This window comes from Saccoglossus kowalevskii, chromosome 8 (genome assembly GCF_978046115.1).
Source record: "Saccoglossus kowalevskii chromosome 8, keSacKowa6.1, whole genome shotgun sequence".
Taxonomy (NCBI): Eukaryota; Metazoa; Hemichordata; class Enteropneusta; family Harrimaniidae; genus Saccoglossus; species Saccoglossus kowalevskii.
In genome coordinates, this window is record NC_140648.1 from 18,898,025 (window position 1) to 18,912,239 (window position 14,215).

Consider the following 14,215-nt stretch of genomic DNA (forward strand, 5'->3'; position numbering starts at 1 on the left):
CGGTATTTCCATCTTAACATATTAGGAAATGCAAATTCCAAATATGGAATGATTACGCGCGTAAGCGGCCTCTAATAAATAAAAACAAACATGGCTGCCACCAAGGTTTGACCGGACTCCACACAAAAAAGTTCGCCGATTCTGTTCTAAACATTTTGGATTTCGGCATTCCCATGATGTATCCTTGGAAGGAAAAGATGTATAATAATAAGGTTATTACGAGGATATGTTTTATCCTTGTAATAACCTCATAGTAACAAATTTAATATAAATAGTAACAAATTCAATACACTATAATTACTGGGTTAGAAAATTCTGCCCGCAATCTGTAAGAGTCAACTAAAAGACCCCTATATCAATATCCCCACATAGGGTTGAACCATATCGCTGTAATGTGTCTTCTAAGAGAGTGAACATTAGCTCTTCATCTTTTTTAATTTCTCGCAATAAATTTGGTTTCATTTTCCTCATGAAAATTTCTCTTACTTCACATATCATAATGTTTCTCTGTGCATCGAAAAAATACACTTGAACATAAAATATTCTAATGTCTCCTAGAGTCCTTGCAACATGGAAAGGTTGGATCAGTGTTACCCCCCCCCCCCCCAATTTTCTTTTTCCATATGCAAATCCAACAGTGCACGATCTTGCTTTAAATTTGGGTTGAGCTCCCATAAAATCAGCATCTTCGACAGTCAAGAACCATTTATTCGACCGAAGTCTCAACATTAACTCTTGGCAGATTTCATCAAGATTTACTGTATGTCGCACGCCCTCAAGCGATTATAAAATTCAATCGGGCTCATTTGCATTACCTGATCAGAACTCACAATATAAACGACACATTACTTGGTAAAATTAAAATGGCGGAGTATACAAACGAACTTCAAAAGAAAACACTTAGTGCTGTAGCTGACGAAAATGAAGTGTTTGTTGCAGCCACAGTCCCCCTAGGTACTGTGTTGCAACGAAGACTGGGTCGGGCAGGTAGATATGTTATCAGTTTCAATAGTTTTGCCAGTTTACTAAAACACGGTTTGCAACATTTTTTAAACATCCCATCGTCTCCATTCACTTGCCCACAAACAATTGTCAACGTTATAATAAGAAATTTAGCAAACATTTCAACGAATATACCTCTTCTGTTCTTGACTGCCGTTGAATCAGCGCAAAGCCTACACACCGCCATTGTTTGTATCTGTGATGAGCTCCCCGACCTTCATCAGCAACGCTGATTGGTGACGCCAGCTTCCAAGAGAAGGAAAAAATAATTCACACAATGTTTCTATCATCACTCAAAGTGTCATTTAATAGCATATCTAGTTGTTTGTTTTTAAAATTAGACTAAGTTGCAATATTAACCTGCCAGATCCCTTCATTGTTTCTTCTTCGACTCCTTACTCTCGACACAAACTTCAACATAACCAGTACCGATTTGGATAAATTCCAACGTTGCCCAAATTATCGTTCGCAAATTATAATTCTTTATCTTTGGCTTTATCTTTTCTGTTATCGGACTGCAGAATTTCTTCGTTGACGAGCGGAAAGTTCCACTTCTCGCTCTCGATGTACTCACTTGCTATTCTTTTTGCCTCATCAACAAATTTGTAATAGTCTTCCTTTGCCATTTCCACTGCCATGCCTGGTCTGTAGATATCAACTAGGTACCAAACCTTCAATTTTGCACGAAAGTATTGTAGCTCCACGGCCGCTTTGTGGTGATCGTCTCTCATTTTTTTCGGTGAGTACTGACAACTATTCAGAGCCGTGATCATAGATTGTACGAAAGCTGTCACAGCTGTGAATACATTTGAGACTCGATTGTTGCCAAGCTTGAAGATCGAATTTCCGGCACCGACAGCACTGCATGCACCAAGGAAAATCGATGCGTACGTCAAACATGTATCACGGGAGCCGTACCAGTCTGCTGCGTCGTGATGTGAAACAGCGTGAAAGCGAGCTTTGTCAGCCATGTCCCATCCCAGATCACGGAATTCTTTCACCCAGTCGTGCTGTGTCCCGTTGTTGTCGTCGTGGCTAGTTTCGTTTCGAATAAGCGACTCTTCACTGTGAATCTCTGCTTTCGATGTAACGGCAATGGAGACTATAAGAGTTAATATTATCCCGCACCCAGACATGCTCTGTCAGACAGTACTCGATGTACTCCGACTTCCTTTCAGGCAATTACTTCCGGGTTGGGCAAAATGCTCAATCGACAGTCTGCTTTCTAAGATGGCTTCCTGTACATTAATATTCACCAGGCTATAATGTTCACAAGAAATCGAGGTGAAGGATCAACTGCATTTTGTCTATTGTGCAGCACACTGCTGCTGTCACGGTAACCCAGTAATCGTCGCTCGTAGTAGTTATCAAAATAACACTCGGGTTTGGTTACAAACCGATTAACTGCTAACAAGATTCTTTTCAGTTCAGAAACCAATTTAACCATGTTGTTATTTCGTGTTTTTTATGATACCGATGCATTCCGTTTTTTCATTTGAATTAAACAAGTTTGCATTTTGGATCTTATAAATTTTAGATTAATTAAAATTTCAAATTTAAGTACCATGTGCCGTCCTTTCGTTCACCGTGTATATTTTTGTCATATTGTAGAACTGGTGTTATTAGGATATGGGGTTATATTCCTGAATACTAGTATAACAAATTTTCTGACCATAAACAACCGGAAAATTCAAATAAAAAGGTCTCTAGTTAAATATATTCATGCTGTAAGTCATAGTGGAGCTACGCCCACAAAGTAACAATGCCATAGGTGGCTCAGCTTGGTAAAGAACTGTCATGGGTGGATGGACTGATTTATTAACTGATTTATTTATTTAATGTGTATGTGACTGACGACAGTTAACAGTTAGACAGTTTTGGTTATATATACCTGTATATATTTCTAAACGTTATTAGTGTGACATTTACAGAGTAACATATCCAAAAACTATCAAATACTGATGCTCGAGTGCGTCCAAGACATAAATAAATGAAAAAAGTACACACAGACAGAAAAATAGACTCAAACGTACATTATCTAAGGGACGACGTCAAAAGATCGATGTCGGATAAAAAACTTAATTCCATTTTCCCGTCTTGGATGTATTTTTATTCATGTTCTGTTCTTTTTGTTTATGATTGGATAGTAAGAAACGAACTACAAATAGTCCAAGGTTTTTTTGACTTCATTAAAAAATAAAATCGTTTTTGTAGGATGGAAACTTGTTGAGGTCAACCCCCCACCCCCAAACTAAAGCAAATAAGTTTGTTATCCGACATCAATCTTTTGACGTCGTCCCTAATAGGTACTATATTTCGTCGGAACACGATACATAATGCAACACATCGAATCACCACATGATTTGATCTCAAGCTGTGGCATATTTTGTTTGTATAAACTAGTCTTGCAGTACGACGCATGAGGGCAAAGTCATTAAAAAGGTAAATCTGCGGCTTACCCGTATAGATACTGTTGGAATTAGTGTTAATGGTACTTTATTTTACTGAGTTAGTATATAGTATTATTATAATCGGATCATTTACTTTGATTGCTGAATATAGTTTAAAATTCTTCTTGTTCATAATGTATGAAATACACTACATGTACATGTATTTCTAAAAATCGCGCCCTCTAGTGACGGAATGCTCCTGTGACGTCTAAATGACGTATATGGGTGAAACAACGTCGTTTGAATCGACAACTATGTTTGATTGTGTAGTAATTTATCATCTAGAATACAGTGAAGTCTCTCAAAAACATAATCACAATTGATGGACGACTACAGATCAATACGATATAGACGATTTGAACGGTGTGTGCAATCCAGTTACGTCATAGCAGCGCTTTGTCACTAGATGGCGCGGTTTATAGAAAAGGTGGCTTTTCACAGCTTATTGTGAAAATCAACGGCGATGTTGTACATTATACATATAAGGTTTGTTTTTTTGAAACTAGGAAATGACTCGACGCCAGTCAATCTGATTGAACCAGTGAGACGAATAACACTGCTAGCGTCACAGGTAGTATATTTTAGTAACGTGGATTAAATTGGCTTGGCAGAGATTCACACAACAGACAGTAATATGGTGAAGACGTATACAATGTATTAGCTATACGATCAGCATATACTTCCTACATACATTTCACGTACTGGAGTTTTATTTTACAGTGAACATGTTTTTTTTTGTCGTGGTATGTAGTAAACGAAATGGAACGCAAGGCGACTGTCAATTGCGCTTTAATTAGTTGCCTTTTGTACTAAATCCGATCAACTATGGGATTGACTTTGAAGAGAATTCTCTCAAAAAAATCTGGATGACCGGAACGTAACCACAGTGAACAGTGAACGCCTTTCTTGGTACGTAATCCTATTTTGTTTCAACGACAACGCAAATACACACACATAAATTACGAGATGTCTGTATCTGTGATATAAAACTAACATATGAGGTCATCAGGTCAATATCTCACTTACGTCGATACTCAAAATGAAAACTGTTTAGCGGTGGACCGAATTAAGTGAAACTAACCATAAATTATGTTGACTACAAAGTTTCAACGTGAGGAGGAAGTAGTTGACGGAATGTAACATACATTCTTGAAGGCGTGTCAGAGAGGGCGCACCCCAGGTCTCAAACAAAATTCATGTCATACGCGTCACCGATTGGATGACCGAGGGAAAATTCTTAAAAAAAAAATATCGATCAGTAGCGTGATTTAAATTCGATTCGAATACCAGAGAATTAAAAGAATGCTCCAGAAACGAATAATGAGTGGCTTTAAAAAATAAAATAATAATTAACTCCGCTGTGGAAATGTGTTCTACATATTACCCCGAACATGACGTCATGGTGATTATCAAAAATCATACTTCCAAACTACAAAAACACCAGCACCACAGTTTCAGTTGTCCTTCCACACGGCACTGGTTTTTTGAACAAGTCATTCATACAATGATTACTGTTTTTTTCAGAATCGTGATCCTGATCGGCTCAGAGAGGGAAGAGGGAACAAATACTGTATTTGACGTGGCCGTTATTCCATTGTCAGGATGGAACCCTCGAATCTTGAAAATTAGTGTTTTACCGATAAAACACAACCTGGGCATTGCAGTGGTTAGCAAGATGTGTGAATAGAATATTGGCGAAAAACAACTGATATTAAAGTGACAAACTGATATATTCAGTGTGAGCAGTCCGAGGGACCATATTTTAAAACTATTGCCAGTACCAGTGTTGCCTGAATCGGCTTCATTTCAAAATTTTTACGACTCATGTTTGCTATTTGATTTTAACTCCTTCTGATTGGCCGTGATTTTTAACATTTACTTTAGTAATATAAAACTATTGTCGTGTTATTTTTAATTAGAGTCTTTCTGAGAAACGATTGTTCTGGGCACTATGGCGCCAAGCAAACATTCCAAGAGATCTGACACATACAGGAGAAACAGAAACAGTGCCACCATCGAAGACTATCTGAAAAAAACACACGAGGAAAGCGCAACGACAGTAACAGCGCTGCTATCCGCTGATTACCTGCCGGTGTTGTGTGTTGTTACCGATGTTTATGTGAGACAGATGATATCAACGTTTTTCTACCTTCAATTACTAAGTTCGAAATATTTGGTTAAAAAACAAACTGTTTAAGTTAGTGACTGTGTCTTAAGCATGTCACCCAGGAATGTCACATGGACGATTCACCGAGATGAACCCCACCAATAAGAGAAATCTCATAAATAGAAAAACAAAACTATGAAAGTACGATCGTGGTACAGTATTGGAATTCCAGTATAGGGCGCCACCAGCGGGCGGGTTGCAATTGCCACCTGTTGATTCAACATCAAAGACACCCTTGACAAAAACACACACACGCATTCTGCACACATGTATTTTGTCGTCCAGAAAAATATTTTGTCTATAAAAATAACTCAAAATATGAATCGGAAATTTGTAGTAGACTATTCAATTTAAAAGTATGAAAACTCATGAAACAATTATATCAAACAATAGGAAATTCGGTACGTCATACTTCATCTTGAAAGTGATCATTTTGTTATCGTGCGTGTCACGAAAATTAGAGAGCGTATTAGCACCACACATAACATTATCGCTAGGTCAAAAAAGCTTCCTTTCGTGGGTACGCGATCCCTGTTAATAATCAAACAATTTAACAGCGCGTGCACAAAAACAAAATAATTGTAGCAACATTTTAGAAAGATATCTTTATCGGACATGCAAGTTGACAAAATGATCAGTCGTCATTTTGACGTAGCTGGTAACGTCGGGACGGCACGGGTCACTCGGTGTAGCATGGCCACTTACCGTGACCGTGATTTAATGAGGAAATACATGTACATGTACACCAATTATTTTCGGTGTGTCAAATAAACACCAACTTACAAGCAAACGGAAGGAAGGATATATTTATAGAACAAATGTAGTCGGGACCCTTATATTGAGTATGATAGATGATCAGTAGTGAGATAAATTGAAGTTTGTTCGGTACGCCATGTTGCCGACTTCAATGGAAAAATATCACAGCCGACCGACGTGGAATTTCGAAACCCGTATACGAAGCCAACCTGGAGAATATTATCTTCTTTGCAACAATACATCGTTGTGGACTCACTCTAAGAGTGCAGAAACGTCGTATTTCGTAGCCCCTCCCCACGCCATTAATACTCACCGTGGCGTACCCTTTTGAAAAGGGCCACATAGCCTTACGCATGGATACCATTGTTATGCACCGAGATTGACACACACCGTCCAACCAACCAAGATGGCGGGCACTGAGCTACTGTCACACTGAGCGCCCAGTGTCACCGGCTATCTCGCGGCAACGGCAAGGTTGTTTGGTTTGATTTTCAGAATTTGTGGTCTACTACAAGAAGCAAACATAATTTAACAGGTGTGCTGCTTCGCTTCAGGTAAGATAAATCTGTTCGGGGCATGTTCCATTTATTTAGGAAGGACGTGAATGTGCACGATTAAAAAAATAACTTTGCTATATCTAGTACACTGACAGCATTGGGTCGCTGCCTCTCCGTGCGCAATATAACTAACATTGTGGTGTTTTATCGTCTTCAAAACTCGACCAGAATAATATTACACCTGTGATCACCGAAATTGCTATGTTTGCTTTTATTTTTGTATAAGAATTGCTGCTTCTGCTTATGGTCATGTGAGAGGGTTGGTGGAAACTTTTTAAATTATAGCGGACAGCAATGATACCAACACAATAATATTTTTGACATTGCCATTTGTAAAATATAATTGTTGGAACAACTTTTGTTTAGTGTTTGCCACCCAACTGTTGTTGACATATTGATAGTAAACAGTCGACGAGACTCAAATGTAGCAAACACATTATCGCCACATACCAGCGAGTAAATATGGCGAGTCGTGGCGATAAGACGGTAGTTTCACGGCACGGACCTATTCAGCATCGATCCTACACATTGATTTAACACAATTCATCATACATTGAGTATTTCCATTTAAAAGCAAATTATATATCGCTAATCAATAATAGGTGTCCATTTAAATGGCAAAAGCAAGGTCGATACTTGACGATTGAAGCCGTAAACAAGATGTAATTCGTATTGTGCATAGTAGTACACACTTTGAAAAACGATTCGTATAGAGTATTAGGCCAACGGCGCGTGATGGATATTTAAATCGTACATAGTGCAGCATATTACACCATTATATCCAATAATCACTACTAGTCCATCGTTACCCGATAAATTCGCAGAACATTCAATGCCCCGATGTGTACCGTTTTACAAGTACAATTACTGTACCCACACGAACTAAGATAACTATTTACCGGATGCCAATCTGTGTTTGGCGTGTCCATGCTCAGTAGTGCCACCTTTATTACAACATGTATTCGGCACAACATGTAGGTAACCCAATTACGCGTTCCCCAAGTGTCCCAAATCGCGTATTAAATAACCACACTGGCTTTTTGGGAGGTATTGTTACCGTCGAGATTGTCAATTGTATTCTTTTTAATCGTAATTGTATATCATACAACGCAACTCGTACGACTGGTATATGAAGTGACCTTCAAACTGTCCGGGGCACAACGCATTAATCTTAACTCCTTTGTCGTCCGGGAAGGTGACAGGAACGCCTTATAGTAATCAGGCACGTCGTGAACCAATTAAACGCAACTTTGTGGCATACGTATCATCACACACAAGACGGTGCGTGGTAAGTTTCTGTAACCTAAAAACAAATAATGCTCTCATTTTATACGGCAATCAAACATTGATTTATAAAAATGCTCCTCACATACAATTCTCGCCATGTTATGACATAACACTGTGACTTATTAGACTGTGGTTATGGAATTTACCATGTTATCAATCGTCATAGACAAACTCTAACCCGAGACTTACAGCACAAATGAACAAATCAGATGTGAAAATATTTGATGATACTAATTACTGAGTAAAGTAGGCTGCTATACACATATCGTGAAATTTAAATCAAACCAGCGTGCCAACTGAAATTCCGAGGTCGTCATGTTGCCATTTATCCTTTTATATGGACCAGTTGTAAATATTGCTACTCAATTCCGTTTCGGACAAATCTCGCGCATTAATACATTGTAATATTCTTGACCCAAGATAACCCCGGGCGATGTACTTGTATTTACATATAAATATTCGATGAATTACTTCACAGTAAAAAAAAGTCCGAAGAACAAAACACACCCAAACGACCCCATAATAAGTAATTATAGAAAATGTGATGCAAATTTGTATCAGGAAATTAAATTTATGTACAGGAAATCTTTTAACCGTTTTAGTTTTTAATTGTCGAGGTAATACTACCTTGCTTTGTGAATTTACTAACTGTTCGTATCGGGCGGATGTATGATGTTAAATACGTCTTTAGTGGTGGTCTCAGTTACTCTATCCCCGTGTTCGTAGCCCTGTGCACGTGCAAATAAACCATTTGCACTTGGTAAACTTGAATCTGTTGGGTTATGTTATGCAGCTCGCAGGCAAGTTGTTCCATAGTCGTTCGGATAGTCGACTAGAACTTGACTGGGCCTCAGACATTATGTAGATAATTGCACAGTCGCGTTTGGTTACGTGTACGTACTTTTAATTAAAATCTTGTACCCTTTCCGTAATTCGATAAGGAATACAGAGCGATGCAAAAGTTACCATAACATAACTCACATTCCAGCGTATCAACATCGTAGCAAAAATATTAAAAACGTATCCAAGATGTTTACAGTGTCGCTCTGAAATAACATTATCCGAGTTTTAGAAATATATTTTCCAATATCAGTGGAATGTAAAAAGAACAATCTTAAATAATCGCACAGTTGTAATGATGACGTCAGGAGACTGGGTATGGTGACATTTCATCGATAAACCAACCAAGTTAATAAGAAATAGATATGTAAAACTGCTGGTTCCGAAAAATATGATAGATAGTAAATAATATTTGATAATTGTTGCCTAAATTAACTATTCAAAATAGACAAGGATTAATAGATATTATCTACTATTATTTATCAAGTTAAAAAGAAATACGGAAATATAACAACCTTTCGTCTGAGACGGCCATTGTTGAGAATTTTTCACATCGTTCGCCGTTCGTACCCATTATCATACATTTTTTTGTGTTTTGCAAATTAGGTCGACTCAGAGTATACTAGTATCTGATTTTGAAGTCAGTGTGCGTGTTACTCTCTGTTAAATAATTGACCATTGCCCTGAAAGTAAACGTAGTGATCTCACCAAGCGTTGTTACCAAGGAGCTCATGTTATTGTGACGCAAATTTCTAAAGGTGGGAAAGAACATAATTTACGAAGCGTATCCAAATACAGTGCACCCTTCGACACCGGGGCACGTCTCAATGGAGCCGCTAATCCCAGGCTGAAGCCGTAATAAAATAACACGGTGACTAGTCTGGTGCACTGTGTACGTGCCTAACAACGAGACATGACGGATTGTTATTAAACAATGAATCTTTTTGCTTGTGCTTTTCTGTATATTTTCTTGTTCTACCATTAATTAGTACGCAACGTGAATTCACATTGTAATTTTCCAAACTAAAAATTTGTATACAGTCCCTGGATGGGTATGAGTTTAAGATTTAAATGAAAAGACCCCCACTGGTCGAATGTTATTCACTGACGGGTACGACAATGTATTGTGTGCTGGTGGTGGGGTGGGGTGCCTAATTTGGTCGGGCCTGTTCGATCGACGCACATCTAGCGCATTGTGATAGCCATCAATACCACCCTGTCATCTTATATTCCCAATTATGAATTCAATCACCCAATACATGGTTAACATTGCGGCGTGCAATTCGTATTTAAAGGGCGGTAGTCGTCGTACCGCGTCCTGTTTGATATGGGACTCATAGCAACGTATACAACGCGTGTAAAATACATTGTTTACTTACATGAAATTCGAACACGCGCTGCGCGACGACGACCGCGCTTTAACATGTGTCAGTAGTGGCATCCAATGTTCAGAACTGTCATCTAGCGCATTATTAACATTACCTAAATCAAGTCATGTATTCTTCTAGCATCGTTCAATGAAGAGCGCATGTGCAGTTATATATCAATAGTCGACTATTTTTATTAGCAATCAAGCGTCATTGGCACACTGTCTAGATACTACCGGTACGATATCTCCGCGGTGATCTGCATAACACGCGGTGTCTGTCTGCCTGAATGAAACCAGTAGCCTGGAGGTTGTCTTCTAAATTAAGGCCGTCATTGATCGGTAATGGGGTAACCATAATTCATTTACATTTATGTATGGGGTAAAAGGGTTGAGAGTGACGGGATGTACCGTATTGCCCATTTTTTTACATTGTTTATCCGTTGCAAGGGCAACGACTCGTATGAACACATTGTACGATATTTGAAGCCCGATTTCGAAAACAGATCTTAAGAATATCAATTTTTTTCTTATTTTATTCTTGCAGGTAAGAGGTTTGAAGTATCTCGCCGACATGGGTCTCGAAGTCGAGCGATTTGTGAGTGATGTTGAGTCGGAGCTACTTTGTCCGATCTGTCATTGCGTCTACGTGGATCCTGTCTCCAATCGCGACAACTGCAAACATACCTATTGCTTTGCGTGTATCCGTAAAAGATTCAAATCGGAAAGTTCTCGGTTTTGCCCGTTATGCGACGAGCCGTTGAGGGAGAACCTTTCTAAGCCATCGCGTGAACTCCAAGACAAACTGTTCTCTTTGGAAATAGTCTGCAACCAGAATTGTGGCACTACGTGCAAGCTAAAGGAACTACCGGGTCACATTGAAAAGGAGTGTGATCTCACGTACGTGAACTGCACATACACCCGGAGAGGGTGTAAATTCCGCGTTCCAAGAAAAGACCTCGCGGACCACGTGAGAGCCTGTGATTACAGGTACGCCATGTGCGAGGCATGTGGTCACCGGACTTACCGGTGTCTGCTGTTCACCCATCAAAAGAAGCGAAAATGCATGGATAAAAAACTAGCAAACGAGAAAGTGAGGAGCGAGATAGCATCCAGGAAAGACGTGAAAGCTCATCAGTTGGAGCTTAAATTTGATAGTTTTGCATTGGAACGAGATTTAGATCGAGTGGAAAGAACTCGGATCGAATCCAGGGGGTGTTCGGAGTATGGCAGCGAGTTTAGCTATGGGTCTAGTGGAACATTGGCAATTACAAACGGCGAATTTGAGTCAGAGCGTTCACAGAGCGCGTTTAGCACCCCACGAACGACGACGTCAGCACAGTCGGAGAACAGTCATGTGATGCCTGTTCTTGTGAGACAAACCCAGAGTGCACGTAGTATTGGCCGTCTACCGGTCCCGTCACCATCCAGGGCAGCTGATCACCCACTGACGTGCAGAAGATGCAGAAGAACGTTCAAACAGTCGAAAAATCACGAGAAGGCATGCTCATGGCACAGAGGTGTAAGTATTAAGGGTTATCTTCAGAGGAGCCTTATGATCTCAGGCATACTCGCTAGAATAAGTTAGCGCAACACTTGCCAGCTTACAGATCACCGTGAGGTCATCCAACGCATGGACGACACTGGGCTTCATATAGTAATAGGGAATGTATATATGGTTTTGAATTGAAACTTTTGATTCTTTGCAAATTTAACAGGAAAATAGCAATGGAACTCAACTACTATTAAGACTTATCCTTCGACGATGCCAGACGGTCATATTAGGGAAAAGTCCACTGCAACAATTTAAATTCGCATAAACATTCGCAGCCTGTTTGGGCTAGATAGCGGGTCTTCTCCAAAGAGTACCGTTTTACGTGCAATATATCCCTAAATTAACCGTAGCCGTGGACAGAGAGTACCATCCTATGACAATGGGTGCGTACTGGTTCAAGGGAGATGACATTATTAAAATCAACAACAATTTCCATTCAAGCGGACGATTAGATTTCAGCATCAGAGAATAAATTTCGGGACATTCATACACGATTCTCTCTTTTAAATCATCAACAAAGCCAACTTCAGATACGACCAAGGCTGCTTTACATTGATAAAACACTTCACAAATGGCGTGTTTTCCAATGCTTCAGTGTTCTCGCGTTGAAAGATCTCAATTCACAGTTTGTGCACAATGATGATTATGCCCTACTTATGTCAATTCCCAACGCGGCATTTATTAAAATTCATATAGGTGTTCTCATGCATTATTGTCCTTATAAGTAGGTGTCGCTTGCACTCTCCTGTGACCTTTGCAATGAGGTCTCAGTTGTATTATTGTGACTGTGGAGTTGTAACCCCGCCCGATGATCGTCTCTCAGCTTCCTGTCATAATTGTCGGTCATACATGTATATATATTCGTCTTGGATCACAGACGCATCTTTGCGGCGATTGAATTAAATGTCGACAACCCCACTGAATGTGTGGAACAAGCAAAGAACAGTGTTCGCATTTTGCCGCCCCAATTGAGAGAAAATCCGTACATACAATTCGACAAAATGACAAACATTCTGCATAGCTTGGAGCCAGTTTGTTTACGTGTTACTAAGGGAAACTAAATCCTCCCTAGGTTTTTTCGATCACGGTGTAGACTCAGCCTATCACCCTTAACTGTTGGCAACAACCAATCGCCGAGCTCTGCCCCAGAGCGATCTCGTTTTGGGCCGGCAGCTTTCATGTTGGTTGCATTTATCGAGTTCGAGGGCGATTGGGCGCGTACTCACAGTGCTTCAAAAAGAGGCCGTCGACATTTGTAATGTTTATATTTCACGAGTGGTCTCGAGTAGACATTAACGTCCTGTGACGAATACTCGCAAAACACAATCGGGACATGCGAAGACAGTCTCCGGTGTTGTTACTGATTTTGAAGTACCGCCGTTTGAGAACGAATATTTGACACAATTAGCTTGGGGCACTACAACGTGTCTGTGCACGTTCCGAGGTAACGAGCGTGTGATTAGTGTGAGAGTATGTCACCGTCACTGTGACAGAAAGCCAGCAGGCAAGGATACAGACTACATGGCGGTGGCGGTAGGGTGGGGGTGGGGGTTATCAATCACAGAAGCGGACCAGATTAAAATAAAAGCCGTTTTTTATATCCCGGCATCTCCACGACAATTTAAACGCATGTATACTCGCAGTGCTACAAAGACATTTCCTTCATCTTTATAAATATTTATAAATTTCAATGACAACTGCCAATCCCAGTATCCAATCAACAACACAGTGCGCAACGCCCTCATTTGAAACGTTCAAATGTTATTCATTAGCATCCTCTCGTTTTATGAATATTTATAAAGATGAAGGGAATGCCTTTGTTGTGCTGGGAGTATTACGCTTAAGTATCGCGTATCATTGCAACAATTGTGAGTTTGGGTTAAAAAATACGGCAGTCATACATATATTATCAGGCTGATTAAATTACGTAGTCATTTGAGACTCAAAACCGAAACAAATCCATTTTTGACGTTATATTGAGCGTCTCAGTCGCCGCGACGCGTCTTGTCGATGTGGGTCCATGCAGCGTATACTCGTCTACTGAGACGCTTTAAATAAGTAATGTGACATACATATCACGAGAATGCATTGATCGATTAAATGATTAATTTTTGTTCATATTCGATATGTTTGAACTTAGATGTGCTTCAAATACACCGCTGAAAGGAACACGAACAATGTTGTGCATTCGACTCGATCCCGAACGGGGGGGGGGATTTGCCATACCCAACTCTT

The 14,215-nt window shown here is 39.7% G+C and overlaps 1 protein-coding gene across 1 annotated transcript; it reads left to right on the forward strand.

Annotated features, from left to right (window-relative positions):
• Window positions 1–6,794: 6,794 nt before the first annotated feature.
• LOC100370549 (uncharacterized) lies at window positions 6,795–12,013 on the forward strand. The gene is made up of 2 exons (XM_085502739.1): window positions 6,795–6,929; window positions 10,973–12,013. Exon 2 carries the CDS (start codon window positions 11,000–11,002, stop codon window positions 12,011–12,013), a length of 1,014 nt encoding a protein of 337 aa, XP_085358865.1. The 5' UTR covers window positions 6,795–6,929; window positions 10,973–10,999.
• Window positions 12,014–14,215: the final 2,202 nt, after the last annotated feature.